At 41.1% G+C, this 16,845-nt stretch overlaps 1 protein-coding gene across 2 annotated transcripts in view; it reads left to right on the forward strand.

Moving 5' to 3' along the window:
* The first annotated feature begins 1,818 nt into the window (after window positions 1–1,818).
* The window catches only part of plekhg7 (pleckstrin homology domain containing, family G (with RhoGef domain) member 7), a 44,260-nt gene continuing 29,233 nt past the window's right edge, over window positions 1,819–16,845 (forward strand). The window contains exons 1-3 of one of the 2 annotated variants that reach the window (XM_088339628.1): window positions 1,819–2,134; window positions 6,113–6,887; window positions 14,000–14,022. In XM_088339628.1, coding sequence (XP_088195754.1) covers window positions 6,255–6,887; window positions 14,000–14,022 — 656 coding nt within the window. In that variant the 5' untranslated portion in view covers window positions 1,819–2,134; window positions 6,113–6,254. The remainder of the gene's footprint in view (window positions 2,135–6,112; window positions 6,888–13,999; window positions 14,023–16,845) is intronic. The other variant, XM_088339627.1, reaches the window with a different exon arrangement.

Consider the following 16,845-nt stretch of genomic DNA (forward strand, 5'->3'; position numbering starts at 1 on the left):
GCACGGCGACGCGGTGGTTAGCGCGTGAGCGGCACAGTTCTGAGGTCATGAGTTCAAATCCAGCTACCAACCTTCCTGTGCGGAGTTTGCATGTTCCCCCCGTGCTTGCGTAGGTTTCCTCTGGGCACTCCGGTTTCCTCCCACATTCTAAAAACATGCATATCAGGTTAACTGGCTGGTCAAATCGTCCCTAAGTGTGAATAATCGAGTGAGGTGTCTGTCTCTGTGTGCCCTGAGACTGGCTGGCAACCAGTTCAGGTGTCCCCTGCCCTCTGCTTGAAAATAGCTGCGATGGGCTCCAGCACCCCCGCGACCCTACTGAGGATAAGCGGTGCAGATAATGGATTAATGTTGGTTTAAGATTAGGTAATTGTGTCATTGTAATCCTGTTGTATAAAAAAATGTGACCTGACTTGATTAATGGATACTTCATGTACAATAAGTCTACGAGGGCTGTACAAATAAACATGATTTGACTAACCACGTACGCTGCATATTAACGGATCACCTACGTTTTAAATAAAAATAAAAATTTGCGCCTTAACCCAGAAAAAACTGAAATGTTGATTATTGGTCCAGCTCACTATCGTGAGTTGTTTTCAAACACTGCCCTGAACCTAGACAAATGTAATATCACCCAGTGAATCGGTCAAAAATCTAGGTGTTATATTTGATCCTAATCTGTCGTTTCAGTCACACATGAAAAATATTACTAGAATAGCTTTTTACCACCTCGGTAATATTGCGATGATTCGTTCGATGCTGTCCCAATCAGATGCAGAGGTTTTAATTCATGCGTTTATTACTTCTCGGCTTGATTACTGTAATGTATTGCTTTCTGGTCTCCCGATGTCTAGCATCAAAAGTTTGCAGCTGGTTCAGAATGCAGCAGCTAGACTTTTGACTAAGACCAAAAAGTTTGAGCATATTACTCCTGTATTGGCCAACTTGCACTGGCTCCCAGTCCACTTAAGATGTGACTTTAAGGTTCTCTTATTAACATATTAATGTTTGCATGGACTTGCACCCTCTTATCTCTCTGATTTGATTTCCCCCTATGTTCCTGCACGGAGTCTGCGCTCGAACAATGCCGGTCTACTTGTGTATCTGAGAGCCAAGAAGTCTGCAGGCTCGAGAGCGTTCTCCATCCGGGCCCCGGTGCTATGAAATGCCCTGCCTCCGGAGATAAGATCTGCAACCTCGATGGAAGTTTTTAAATCAAGGCTTAAGACACACTTCTATTCCAAAGCTTATGATTGATGCCCACCTCATATTCTGTATTGTCCTGTCTTTTTCCAACTGCCTTCCTGGTGGTGATATGAAGGAGAAGGACGATTTGAGATGAATCAGCGGACCAGCGTTTGACCTGAAGCATGTGAACGCCTGCATGGACCAGCTGGCAGAGATGGGAAGCTGCGTTGTGGCCGTCATAGACTTTCTGGACTAGTTTACAGGCTGGGGGCGTCGCTGCTGTCATGCACTTTCAACATGGTACCTAGTGTTTACTATGTTCGTGTACTGTAATGCTAATTGTAATTCACCCTGGTCATCCTGAAAGGGGGATACCACATGTGAGGTCCCTTCTCAAGGTTTCTCTTTTTCCTCACGCTGAGGTTTTGAGTTGTTCCTTGCCCGTATGTTGGTTTAAGATCAGGTAATTGTATCATTGTAATCCTGTGCAGTCCTTTGAGAGATTTTTGTGATTAAGGGCTATATAAATAAATTTGACTTAACTTGAAGCGAAAAAGAGAAAACACTTTTAAGGGAGCTAGCTCCCGCCGTTCACTTGAAAGAGTCGGCTCATAAAGCCCTTACGTTCGCGAACGACACACCACTGCCAAACTGGCAGAGTCGCACCTGGACTTACCAAAGTCTCCACGCCCTCGTGTAGTGAACGCCACGCATTTATCTATGTAACATTTTTGTTTGAAAGACGAGGACACACTGACATCTTAATTTGTTTATCTCACGTGTTTATTTTTCCCACACTCATCATCACTGGAAAGGTTTTTGCGGTTTTATCCCCGCGTTCAACCAACCGATAAAAGGACGCCTTCAATACCCGCTCAGTGTTTGCGTCTCTCTTCGCTGGCTTCAAAGTTCGCGTCCTGGTGTTTGAATTCCACGCAGTTAAGTAAGTATATTTGACTGAATTCCACGTAAATCAGCCTCGCGTGCCAGGGGTAGGACAAAAGACGTCGCGGGGTTTCTTTGTTGAGAGGGAATCGAACAGGTGGCTGGATTTAATGGTGAAATTATCAAACCGTATTAACAGCGGTTTACGTGACTCGAAGGTCGCCTTTTCACATCTCTTAAACTCTGTTTTTTGTGTGTAATAGAATAAATCTTGTACAATAATCTACTTTGTTGCCTTTAGCTAGCTCGCACGGTTTTCTTAAGACAAGCCTCACTCTGCTCCCGATGTCCTTTGGACGTTTGCTATGGCGCTAAATTAGATAAGAACAGATTTTAGCTGTCAAGCTCCAAATGTTGTATTTTCCCTTACAAAATACAAAATAATCTTACACCATATTTTTTTCAAACGTGTTTATTTATGTAGTTTAACATGTTCCATTGTACATGTGCTTCGTTATATCTCATCTCATTAGCTGCACCGCTTATCCTCAGTAGGGTCGCGGGGGTGCTGGAGCCCATACCAGCAAGCAGTGGGCAGGGGACACCCTGAACTGGTTGCCGGCCAATCGCAGGGCACACAGGGACAGACAACTCGCTCGCTCATTCACACCTAGGGACAATTTGGACCGGGCAATCCACCTGAAATGCATGTTTTTGGAATGTGTGAGGAAACCGGAGTGCCCGGAGGAAACCCACGCAAGCACGGGGAGAACATACAAACTCCGCACAGGAAGTCCGGTAGCTGGATTTTAACCCACACAGGTTGTTCCCAAGACCTTAGAACTGTGCCGCACACGCGCAAACCACTGCTCCACCGTGCTGCCCTCGTTATATCATATATTTATTGTTAATTAACATATTGTTGTGAGATACTGAGTTGCTCGACATGAATGAGGTTTATTATGAAATAAGTAGAAAAATTAAGTAGCTTGGACGTTCACTGTAGAAGGAAAAAATACATGCAAATATAATTTAGTAGAACAATGCATTTTCTTATTCATATTATTAATTCATTTTCTGTATTAAATTATTGTTCGTAATATACTGATTAAAGGGATAACTTTAAATCAGTACATTTTCATTTTCTCCTTTTATACTAACTTATACAACAATAATGATCCGTAATATAATGCATCAAAGCAAGTGAGCCGTTTAATGAGTTGAGCCGGGGAAAAAAAACGGTTTTCTAAAAAGAGACTGACTTCCTTTCACTACATAAATACCACATGAAATCCGAGGCGGCAGATGCATCCATACCGTAGCATCAAATCGCTCGCTTCGTTTGCAACGAAAAAAACGATACCGAGATAGAGGCTACCGCGGCCAACTCATTTGACTTGATTGATTTGCCGTTTCCTGATAGTCGGTGCATACCGAATGGTACCCATCATTGACAAATTTGCTTTTTTCCCGTCGAGATTTTCTTGTACGTCGTACTCGTCTTAAAATGCAAAATAAACGTACTTTGTACGGCAAAAACGTACAGGTTGACAGGTATGTATGTTGCACCAAATTGAATCCCAAAATAGTCGTTGTGGTGTTTTACCTCGTCCAATGTTCTGTTTTCAAAAGTTTACAGTCGCTTTTCCACCCCAAAAAAAAAAAAATCAAACAAACAAAGACGTCTTTTGGCCAGAGCCTCACCCAGAGCTAGGGTCTGGGTGAGGTTGGGCCGAATCAGGTTTTCCACAAAAAAACCACAAAACCATCCAACTATTGTCAAATATCAATTTCCTAATGCTAAATAAAAATACGATTTTTGAAACCTCATCAAGAATTAATATGAAAATAATAAGTAATATGTAGTCTGAACAGAGTGAAAATCTCCCCTCGCCACAAGCCCCCTCTTGTCTGCCGGCGAGATCTGTCATGAGCATTTTTTTGTTAAGAAAGGATATAAAAATAAACCTGACCAATAACTGAATCCTCATCCCATCTCATTCGTCGTACCGCTTATCCTGATTAGGGTCGCGGGGGGGCTGGAGCCCATCCCAGCCATCTCCGGGCAGTGGGCAGGGGACACCCTGAACTGGTTGCCAGCCAGTCGCAGGGCACACAGGGACAGACAACTCATTCACTCATTCACACCTAGGGACAATTTGGACCGGCCAATTCACCTGAAATGCATGTTTTTGGAACGTGGGAGGAAACCGGAGTGCCCGGAGGAAACCCACGCAAGCACGGGGAGAACATACAAACTCCGCACAGAAAGTCTGGAGCTGGATTTGAACCCACGACAGGTACCTATGACATGAACTGTGCCGCACAAGCGCTAACCACTGCGCCGCTATGCTGCCCCTAACTGAATCCTATTTTTTTTTTTTAATTTAAAGTTTTCCTTGGTTGGTTGGATCCCCTAACCACTGACTGTGGTGTGTCTCGGGCAACTACAGCCTGGGGGCACCCATCCCTCTCTAGGCCAACATATGTTTTCACCTGGTCAAAATCCTCCCCAAAAATGGACAGGCAAAACAGTTCATCAAGAAAATGAAAAAAAATAAATAAGAAAAAAACAGTACAGTAAACAAGGAGGGGTTCCTCTAACATTAAATGGACACTGTATAATATTTGAGTATTAGCTGTCTCTGCATTACGTGGCGCAACTAAAAACGAGTGCGACAAAGCTCAAAAAAATAATACAAACTACGGAGACTCAAAGTGACCGAACTGCCCCACTTTTCCTTTTCCATGGCCAGCATTTTGCAAGTTTTTTCGGGGGTACCTGTAGCAGCAAGATGGCAGAGAATTTTCTGAACGCCTTTTAGGTGAGACTAATGTTACGTAAAATAAATGTTAATTTCTCAAACAAAAAGTTTTTAAAACATGCAAGTTTCTATCACAGTTAATGTATTTTTGCTTAAGATTTAAAACAACATAATTTTTTATTTTTTTTTTAAATGAAAACTTTTTTAGCACAAGATGTTACCGAAATATTACAGGTACTGGACTTTTGAATGTAGAATAGTCCTTTTTTTCTTATTTTTGCAAGACTTTGTGTAATATTATTGATACCTGGCAGTGTTCTGGTTTGCCCGCGTCCCTGCGTCCTAGACGCATGATTTTTGCTGGGGACGCGTCGTGTCAAATTAACCTGCGTCCCCGGGACGAAACTTTTTTGACACCAAATTGTCGTTATCCCTTTTTAACAAAGATTTACCGCACTCCAAACTTTTCGTGAGGTAGATCCGCCATTGTTGTTTTGGTCTCGCGGTCAAGACTTCCCAAAGCGCTTTACAGTGTGCTTCACATTTCCCAATAGCGGCCGTGCAGCCATGTAAGGCGCTAACCTGCTTATTGGGGGCATTAGGGGTTCAGTGTCTTACCCAAGGACACTTCGACATGTAACACGGAGGAGCCGGGAATCGAACCTGCGATCTCTTGATCCAAAGACGAGCGCGCTACCTCCTGACCCACTCCCCCTCTCTCATTTTCTCTTTATCTCTTTTTCCCTCCTTTCTTTCTTTATTTCTTTCATTCTCACTCTCTTTCTCAGTCTCTCTCTTACCCTCTCTCTCATTCTCTCCTTTTGTCTTGTTCTCCATTTCTTTATCTATTTTTCTCTATCCTTTTTTTCTTTCTCACTCCCTCTTATATTCGTTCTTTCTCTTTTTCTCTCTCCTTTCTTCCATTCTCTGTCTTTTTTCCTCTCTTTCTCACTCCCCCTCGCTCAATTTCTCCCTATTTTTCCCTCCTTTTTTTCATTCTCCCTCTCTTTCTCAATCTATCTCTCTTCCCCTCTCATTCTCTCCTTTTGTCTTTTTCTCAATTTCTTTCTTTATCTCTTTAATATGAATTTGGTCGGTTTATTTTTTGTTTAAAATCATTCAACCTTGTTTTTTAGCCCTAGGAGCCATGCATAAATACTCAACATTGTTTTTGGTCTTGTCTGCCAAAGAATAGTGATTCCCAACAATTTTTTTTGTTTTCGCTTTGTTTTTTTGCCTGTATGTAATCACCTTTTTTTTTCTTACTCTAGATCTCAAGACCTTAAGAAGTTTCGGTGTGAATCGTTTTGGAATGCCGCAGGATATGAGCTTTCATCAGAGGAGGAAAATCACCCAGACGCCTAAACGTTAGACTCTGAAAGACTTAAACACTACAATGCCTCTGAGCCTAAAATGTCTACAACCAAGCATGTTGTTATGAAAGACAAAGAAGAGAACGTAGAAAAGAAGTTAGAGTGGAGTTACATCGAGTGGTTGGAAAATGAAGTCGTCACATCGAGTGTGGTGGATGCTGAGACGCAAACCTCCGAAGGCACTTTCGAGCACAAGGAGTGTCAAACAAGCAACCCTGTGATTATGCACATCGACCTCAAGCGAACACACTCCAAGCTGAGGCATTCTCCTCCGCTGGATCCCGATGGCAGCGTCGCACCTTTTTTCCAGTTCGACCGGCAGGCTCCGGGCCGCATTTCCACATCTCCTACCTTGAGAAGGATAAGGAGCACCAGACGTCCAGTGTCCGACTCCCAGGATGCTGCCAGGATGGCCAGCACCCAGGAGGAACCCTCCACAGTATGCCTGTCATCACCTTTACACAGAGTGAAATCTCCCCTCGCCACAAGCCCCCTCTTGTCCGCCGGCGAGATCTGTCATGAGCATTCGCCAATATCAGCCTGCGGCCGACAGAGAACCCGATCCCATAGATCAAAGACTATTGGCAATGGTATCGCTTCCGTGAAGCCGCAATGTCGCAGTGTTCATCCAAGTCCTGTTAGGGATTTTGTATTCTCTGATAAAGAACAACAGGTGAGAAATACTTTTTTTCTGAGTAAAAAATCCACAACTTTGACACGCCTCACAACAGTGTCTGGACATTTTACGATCAGTGTAAGGCGCATTACTGAAAAAAATAGCAATTACAGTTGTTAGCAGGGTTGAGTAGGGTTACTTTAACTTAATTACTTTCAATTACTTTTGGATTACTCCAATACCAAATATGCTAATAAAAGACATAAGAAAGTAAATAGGAATAAAATGACTACATTTTGTGCAGGCTTGGGGAGTAACGGAATACATGGAAGGGCAAAAATTATGTTGGCAAGCTGTTTGGATTTATTTTCATTTTGTTTCTGTCGCATTTTATGTTCGTTTTGCCAGAGATCAAAGCCAGGAGAGAAAGCTTACCACGTGTTGTGAGTCATCATTTTATTCATATTTAGTTTCTTTTGTCTTTTCTTAGCATATTTGGTATTGGTGTAATCCAGAAGTAATTGAAAGTAATCCAGTTAAAGTAACCCTACCCAACCCTGGTTGTTAGTTACTTCATTTTAAAATTGATTGCATTCGCCCCTAGATTACTAAAGATTATTAAAGAAGTGCATTTTGAACATTGAAATTAACTCTAGTTACAAACTACCGTATGTACTCACATTGAAGCTGACCCCCTAAAACGGCTTAAAACAGCCATATAAGAAAATAAATGGAAGAAAAGGTGTACACCAACCTGTGGAAGCAGTGAACCCGTCAATATTTTGGCTTGTGCAATCTTCAGAGCTTGCAAACGAACACGGATACACTCCATATCCGTTTTGTCTTCCACCATTGGGTAATGTCCACAACGTTTTTCCTTTTTCCCTCCAGGCATGGTGTATTGCAAAAATAATTTTACAAATAAAAAGGCCCAAATTCAGAACTTTTACTGTAAATGATGTGCTAAATTCTTTGTTCTTTATAATTGTCCTGATCATAGCTCGGTTATTGCTATGCAACGAAAGTAGCGATTCTTGTACCTTCTTTGTATTTCTCAGTCGCAGGCTTTGTTTTTGATGCCTTGGGGGACTCACAGTGAATAAATATAGTATAAAATATAGTATTGTATCACTGGTTCTGAACTGAACAAAGAGAACGTTTTTGTAGGAGTTCAGCCAATAGCACATAAGCATCTTTATTTCATGTCGTGACCAATGTTCCCTGTAATTTTACTCGGGTCTGAGCGTTCTCACAAAGTCGGTGAGCAACGCTTGAAACAACAGTGAGCAACCATAATCCCAAGTGTGGCAAGACGATTAATCAATTAATTAATCAAGTTACACTTTGCTGCGTTTCTGGCAATGCAAAATTATTTGCAAATTATAAATGAATTGACTCATGTACAATTGCAAAAGTTGTACGGCCTACAAACGTCATTTGTCGTTTTTACAATTCTTTCACAAGATTTCCATTTCTTATTTTTCCTGATATATTTTGTCGCATAATACTAATATTTTTTGTTTAGTCGGTTGCAAGATATAGAACTGTACTTAATCACATTTTTTAGTGGAAGTACAATGTTGGCAACAAGATTCACTTGATATAATTGGAAATTATTTGAATGCAACACAAACTTTTTCTTCTTTTTCCTGTGTTTTATTTCTTTTTTTTTTAATTCCTTTAAAAAAAATCTCATTGTGTTTATTTTTTCCGAGCTGTTACTTTTTTATTTTTGTTCTCTATTTACTTTTTTCCTACATTTCTTTCTTTTCTTTTTTTCTGGCTTTTTTCTAAATGTTTACTTCTTTTTTTCTCTTCCTTTTGTTTCTTTTTTTCTCAGCTTTTCACTACTTTTTCATTTTGGTATTATTTTCTTTTTTGTTCTATTCCCCCATTCCTTTAAGTCATTTTGTGCATAATTTTACATAATATTTGGTCATGTTGGGATTAAAGAAGCAAAAACAACCTGAAGAGCCGTTTAGGACCCGAAAGAGCCGGTTCCTTTTAGTGAGCCGAGCCAAAGAAGCCGGTTCTCGACAAACTCTACTAACTTTACTCAACTTCGTTCTACTTCGACTCGACTTCAAAATACCGCATTTAGGACACAAGGTCAGGGGAACCCGTGTATTTTTACCTTCATGCACTGTAACTTTGACTTAAGTCGCTTCTTAATTAGTAATTTTGAGCCCTCATTTTTGTGCGCTGGCTAGATTTTCTTGTGCGCTGAGAATGTGCGAGCAGTGCGCAATTGCACACGCTTGCAGCTTAGAGGGAACACTGGTCGTGACACAAACCAATAGCAGAACACTATTAGCAGACAGGCATCTGAGAGACTTATGGGGCATGTGCCTTGCACAGTCATATGCAGAAACGCCACAAAGTTTGAATTTTTTTCTAGTATTCGGGCACACAAAATCAATATGGTAATGCTGTATGGTGAAGAAATTGCCATAAACTGGGGCTGAAAAAACATTTTGCATCGTAAGGCTTGGCGGCCATAACCTGGGTATCTACTGCAATATAGAGATCCGTGTTGTAGGGTGATGTTGACACTTTTGTGTAAGGACGATTGACAATTAACTTTGCTTCTACACTAATTGATGCCTGGACATGAGTTAATTAGATCTTGGTGATAATTCCATTTCTGATAGTGTTTGGGAGTTTTTCTTTTTATTACCATTAAAAGGCTACCAACAACTTTCTCCACTTTTGATGCGGCATTCACCTAACACTTTTAAGGGAATTTACTTTTTTAGATATTGTCAAACACATTGTAATATTCTTGCATAGATGGATCTTGCAACTGCTTCAAACTAAGCAATACGGCTCTTCATAAGTAAATCTGGCTTGGAGTTAAAATGCAGACATGCTAATCTTCATTGCATCAATCAAATTTTGGTAAATATAAAGCCAAAGCAACACATCGATTGCATGATTTGGTCCAGTATATAGAGGGTATATTTCCTACTACAGTTTACAGTCAAGGTGCTACACCAACAAACCCTGGTTTGGCTGTATGTCACCATGGAATCCTGTATATAGAAGCACATTAAACGATGTATGCCCACTGTTGAGACATGAACAAACTGTAAACACCTAAAAAGGAGAACCCCCCGCCAGCCACGTATTTGATTAGGTGAGTAGTAGGGGTTGGTGGTCACATAGCTGTCACATAGTTGAAGGACACATTCGTATCCATCGCGTTTGCAGTATTTTCTGACATTTTTACGAAAGATCTCTGTTCACACAACTGGTTTTGAAATTATGACAAAATTGATGGTCACAATAGCTTTCAAGATCTTAAAGGGACAGTGTGCAATATTTAGTACCTCCTAATGGTACAAAGAAAACATTGATTTGAATGATAGGCAAAAATAAATGATCATACCTATGTTAATAGTTATAGATATTCATAGGTCGCCGCCATATTTGTCTGGCACCTTGCTGCCACGCTGTCTTCGTGATCAAACATTACACAATGTACTTCTAAATTTGTCCCTCTCCCGCAGTTACTTATAGTGGTATATTTGTTTTTATGGGACTCTGGCATTATTTCATAGATCTGATCAAATCATCAAATGACACTCCGTCAAATAAAATGCGCTAAAAAATTTGCTTTTGTCTGGAGAGCAGGTTTTGTTAATTATGCCTTAAATAAATATCAAAATATTTTGCGTTCGTGGCTCTTTGAGTCAAAAGGTTCCTGACCCCTGCTTTCAAAAGATGCAGGTGGAGAGCGGCACTCTGATACCTAAATCGATACCACTCGAGGGACTTGACCCCGGAGCCCTTAAATTTCAGGCTCGCTATGTGGTGCAGTCTTCCCAGTGTGGATTTTAATCCACCGGCTGGAAATGAAATTGTTACACATTCCTCCCTTGTAGAAGTCCGTTCGGGCTCATTCTTCCTTGCCCCCTGTGGTGGTCAACCACAATGCAAGCTTTTGACAGCCAATGAATCAGCAGTTACATGCACTGACAGGTCGGACCGAGCCCACTGCCCGCAGAGGCCTGGGAAGTGTTCTCCCTGGGCCCCCATTCACGGCAGTCGGCAGTCCTCTAATAATGGAAGGGTCATTGAGCGATGGAAGAAGATAATAGGAGATCTTTTCATCAGCTCTTGCTATTCAACACAGTCGCATTCTCAGGAGAGTGCCGACATTCTCCTCAGATATTGTCTGGCTTTTTAACCGGAGCGACCACTTAAAACAGTGTTTCAAATTTGAATGTCTTTGAAAGTGATATAATGGCGACATTGGTTAGAAGAGCACTCTACGTTGCCCATGGAATGTAGAGTGCAATGTAAGACAAAGTCCCATCATTGGGTTGTTTACCTCTGACCAGGTTTTATTTTCTTTGGCATTTGCCTGCGAAGAAAGCTAAAAATGGGTTCCAGCTGGGCCAAGAAAAACATGTGGGACATAATTGGAAATACATTTTCCTTCTTCACCCTACTTCCCAGAAAAAGGAATTCTAATTAAAATTGATTTGGTTTTAAGTTCCTGGACATCGGCAATAATTTCAGAGGTGAAACTCCATACACAGGGTAGGATTTCGGGATAATACTAATATTTTATTCATGCAGTCCAAATTATTACAAATGGATGATTCAATAAATTTTTTCACTTCACAACTGTTATTTAAGGTCAACAAAAACATGGTTCCAGAAAACATCTAGAAATTATTCATTTGGAAAGAGGGAAATTATGACTTGAAGGGCTGTAGTAAATTCAAAATCCCAAAGGTGAGAACAACCAGGAAAAGTATGTGTGTGGCTGTGTGTGGAGTCAAACTTTGGAATAATTTACAAGATGAGATCAAACAATGTCCAACTAATCATTTGTTCAAATTTAAATACAAAAAACCATTACTGGCGAAATCCAGGGATGAAGAAAATGGGATATGAGTGAGATTGGAAATACTGCGTTTAAAACTATGGTTAACCTGTTATTGTTGCTATTATTATATCATAACTTATTATAAATATTATGTTTATTTTTATTGTTGTTACTATCATTGGTGCCGCGGTGAGATTTGGTAACTAGGCGCATTATGACGTTGAGGGATGGGTATTATGAAGATTAGTGTATAAAATGTGATTTTTGTAATTATTATAATTAGTAATATCTGACCTATGTAATAAGTATATCCATGAGATTTTGTTATATCAGACACAAGAGGAGAAGAGGATTTATAAAATGTATTTAATAGGGAAGATAGGGAAAATAGGGAAAATGAGCATCTGCTTCTGACTACCCTTTTTCGAACTTGTTAAGTGCCATTATTTTGTTGTTGACTCATTGTTTTTGTCCTGTTTTTATATTAATGTTCGAAATAAAGTTTTCATTCATTTCATTCAAACTCTGGAATATAAGGACGTACAGCCCAACCTTTTGATTCGAGCACCTCTAAATTCAAGATTTTATTTTCTAAATGATTAACCTTTCTTGGCTCTGAGCTGATCAAAGGTTATTTGGTGCGGTAAATTATATTTTGTTGCACGTTTTTTTTTAATTGTCTTAAATGCTGCTGCCAATAGGGCTACATTTTCTCATCTCATCTCATCAGCTTCACCGCTTATACTCAGTAGGGTCGCGGGGGTGCTGGAGCCCATCCCAGCAAGCAGTGGGCAGGGGACACCCTGAACTGGTTGCCAGCCAATCGCAGGGCACACTGGGACAGACAACTCATTCGCTCATTCACACCTAGGGACAATTTGGACCGGCCAATCCACCTGAAATGCATGTCTTTGGAATGTGGGAGGAAACCGGAGTGCCCGGAGGAAACCCACGCAAGCACGGGGAGAACATACAAACTCCGCACAGTAAGGCCGGGAGCTGGATTTGAACCCACGCAGGAGGTTCCCACAACCTCAGATCTGTGCCGCACACGTGCTAACCACTGCTCCGCCGTGCTGCTCTTTTACACTTTGCTATTCAATAATGGACTCATACAGGAGACAAAAAGCACATTTATATGATAATGAGAAACAAATGGGCTTCCTTTTTCAGTTGTGAAGATTTATTAACCAAACATCGATTAAGTTGGCCTGATGGCATTATTAATGCACCCACTGAGCAGAGCTGATGCTCCACACTAATGACACCAGCGTCGGTACTGCTAGTTACTCATTCTAGCCGCTCATGCTAGCTGCTCACACTAGCAACTGACAGGGTTGGCACAAGAAATAACAGTGCAAAAGCACCAGGACCGATTGGGGCCAAACTTAAGAATTCTTTGAGGGAAAATCACGCTCCTCTGCAGAAGGCAGGGATGAATTGAATTTACCATTTGAATGAATATAAATGTATACATATTTTTATTGCCCAACAGTATGTTGTAGAGCTTTGGTCTGCAACCTTATCTGTACCACGAACCAGTGCGCCTGACTAAATTCTGGCAGCCTGGCCCAGGTCAGGTAATGTTTATCTGTATTGCCCTTAATCACAAGAAGTCTCAAAAAGCTGTACAGACTACAGACAATTATTACACAACCCCCTGATCTAACAGCTACATGAGAGCAATGAAAAATTGAGAACTTCAGCAAGAGGCAATTAAGGAACCTTGAGAAGCAGCCGCACATAAGAAAAAAACATTCAAAATCCAATGTGTAAACACTAGACTACTAAGGATCCCGATGACAAAGGATTAGATTAGATTAGGTAGATGTTATCTCATCATCACACAGTTTTTACTGTCGGTACTACATTGTAAAAAGTTGTTTTGGCTGAACTTGTTTCTGTAATACTCTTACATTGTTGTGCTAAGTGGAACTGTAAGTAAAAATGGTCTGACGAGATAATATCTGATACCTTTTCCCTTGTCATCCACAATCTTAGTGGGCTAGTGGTTAGGATTTGGTGCTCTCACCACCGCTATCCAGGTTCAATTCACAGTGCATCCAGAGCTAAGCAAATGAGGACAGTAATATTTGTCGACTGACCAATCATTGCCCGATTAGGGTGATATACAGTACTGCTGTATAACCTCGGTGTAATTAAAGTTAAAACAAAAGAGCGTGTATAAGCATAAGAAAAATGACCCACAGCCCGGTACCGGTCCGCGGCCCGGTCGTTGTATAGCGTATGGGTCACAGTATTATTATTGTATTTGCAGAGCTAAACTTAACCGTTTGTCTATCTTGATTCAAATTGTACATTATCTTTGCAGGTGGAGGAGCATCGGCCGGACAGGTGAGTGTTTTGCATGCTGTGCTGGTGTCATACCCATTTAAATGTGACGTGTGAATATATCCGTCCTCTTTCTTTCTGAAAAGTCTAAATTATCACAATGAGTTGGCTGTGTTGTGACTGGCCGTCGGCACAAAGACATAATCCGACCTGTCTTCTAGCAGCACGTGAGGGCCTTGCCTTATGTCATCGTGTGCCTGTGAGCAAGGATGAGGGGAAGTCCTTGTTTGAGGAAGCCCCGTCGCGCGTTCTTTGTAGCTCATGTCTTTGTTAGTAGACCACAGTTAAGTTTTGAGAGTCCCATGGTTCTGTGCAGACTAGACAATCCCTCATTAATGCTGTTTTCTCTCACTGCCACCCACACTCCTCCTAATGGGCGGCTGGCCTGTTCCCTGGCTGGATAATTAGGCAGTTATTGTCTCTTTAATTACACGCTAGCGCTACACCGCTTACGGTAGCCGAGCCCTGCGGAGGTATCTGCGGAGTGGGTTTTGTTTACGGGCATCATTATTTCTCTTGTTGAACAGGGGACAAAATGGGCACTTTTACAAGGGGTCTGAGTGGACACAGAGGAGGCTTTCTGAGTGTCCACAAAGCAACAGCGTGTCATTGTGAGGATGTTGCGGAATGAAGCGCACGCACTCGCTCTGACCTGATTTGCAGGCCATTCGTGCCCTTCTTCTGAATCTCATGAGGCCTGAATGTTCTTCAGGTGCTGAAGCCCACTCTCGGTTATCTCCTTGTAACGTTGACTCTTTTACTTTACCTGAAAGGATCAGTTTGTTCCATCAGAGGTCAACAAGGGTGAATGCCGCTTAGTTATCCGATTCCCACCTGCGGGCATTTGTAACATTAGAGCTCATTGTGCGCTTTGAGGAAGAGAAAAATAGGCAGTGATGGTTTTGCATGTTATCACAAGCCGAGGTAAGGCTGGTGTGGTTCTTCTTTTCTGTGCTTCCGCCCGGGTTTGTCGGTCACACCAAGTCTAATGTGTAAGTGGAGCTTTGTTTTGCGTTTTGTATTCAGTAAAGCAATTGTGCTTCCATAAAGATGTTTGCAGTGAACTGAGAACAATGAGCTTCTTTCATCAGTTTTGTATCTCTGAACCTTTTGTTGGTGTTGGGGAAATGAAATCACAGAGAGCTGTCAAGGGTCATTGACCAACTGTCATGCTGCGGCTTGTGAACGTATCCTTCTGGAAAACTAGCCTGTTTGCTTGGATAAGTTGAGGGATAAAATACTTGTTAGTTACATCATGGCACATCCCACAATCCTTACCTGTCATCAAGTATCGCGCCGTACCTGGAAAATGACCCAAAAGGTTTTTCTCACACGATGTACATTTATGTCTACTAGTCTTAATGAAGAAATCTGTAAATCATTTTATGAAATTTGAAGCAGGTATCAAAATTCACCTTTCTAATTCATCTCAGTTGTCAGCCATTTTGACCCTTGCTCAATGGGTGAGAATTATGTCACAGTTGCTCAAATCAAGTAAGGACTAATCACAGTTTACTCAGAGAAAATTGAGGTGTGGCTTGCTGTTTCCTGAGTCTTAAAAAAATGTACAATAGCCACCTCCTATGATGGATTAAAAACGGGTGGCGATCAATTCCTATCATACTCCACATACGCAATCTAATCGTATTCTTGCGGCTGTCTGCTGATATCATTAGTGTGGATGAGCCTTCTTTCGTCCCATGACTTGAATACCTGGCACAATCCTTGTTTGTGTGTGTGTAGATGACAGCCTGGGATGTTCAGGTACATGGTTTTTATACACCATGCTGTGTTGCATTTTATTGTGTGAAAAGTCCTATACAAATAATCATGATCAAAATTGACTCAGAATGCTGTGCATTTAGGAGTGTGGGACAATGGAACATATGGAATGGGGAATCCTTTGACTTTTGACATGTGTACGCTAATTTCTAAGCCCAACAACAATGACCAACAATAATACTAGCCTTTAAAAACATTAAATTACTAAACTATTACAATTTCAGTCAACTTTCAAAAAACAAGTGTGCAGATTCTGGCGCATATGCTCATGTTTACATTGTTTCAATTTGAATATTTAAAACTTAAATGATCAGGTATTTTGAATTGTGGGGTAGAATCAATTACTGTATTCGGTGAATATAGATGGGTAAATCACTGAAATATTTTGCAACACAGATTGTGTAAATGTTTAAAGTTTGAAAAGTACAAAAAAATTCTTACTGAACCAACCTGTAAAGCTGCGGACTTGGTTTATGATCTGTAAGGCACAACTGATTGACATTTGTTATGATAGGCACCTGTTTACTCTTTTCCTGTCACAGCACAGATTATATTTAAGATCTTGAGCTTTGATTTGAGGAAAATGACAACTGACTTCAACAGCCCTAACTAGCCCAACCCATTCCTATAGCCAGAAGTATGGCTTTGTAACCAGGCTGTACTTGCCCAAGGACCACAGGAAATGGTGCCCCTATCGCCCTAGTGGTTGAGGGATCCAACCAACTACCAAAAAGGAGACTGAAGACTTTTAGAATTGAAGACGTACCTGTTTCAACACAATGGCTTTGAAATTTCCATATGTTCAGCTCTGTCAGAAGGCTATAAAAGTGGAAATACGTTGCCCCACGTGTGCTGTGAATAGCCAATTTGCTTATGGTGCACATGGCATTTCGCTGGCATTTCAAAAAGAATTCAGTTATTTCCTCCTGACGTACAGGAAGTATCCACTCTTATCGAGCCTGCGTTACTTGTTGCATAAATGTTACGAGACTAATCCAAAAGGCATATCACATTTGTGTGCTTTTATGTAATACAGCAAAATTA

The sequence above is a fragment of the Urocampus carinirostris genome, chromosome 7, assembly GCF_059441175.1.
Source record: "Urocampus carinirostris isolate Australia breed hairy pipefish chromosome 7, RoL_Ucar_1.0, whole genome shotgun sequence".
NCBI classification, from domain to species: Eukaryota; Metazoa; Chordata; class Actinopteri; order Syngnathiformes; family Syngnathidae; genus Urocampus; species Urocampus carinirostris.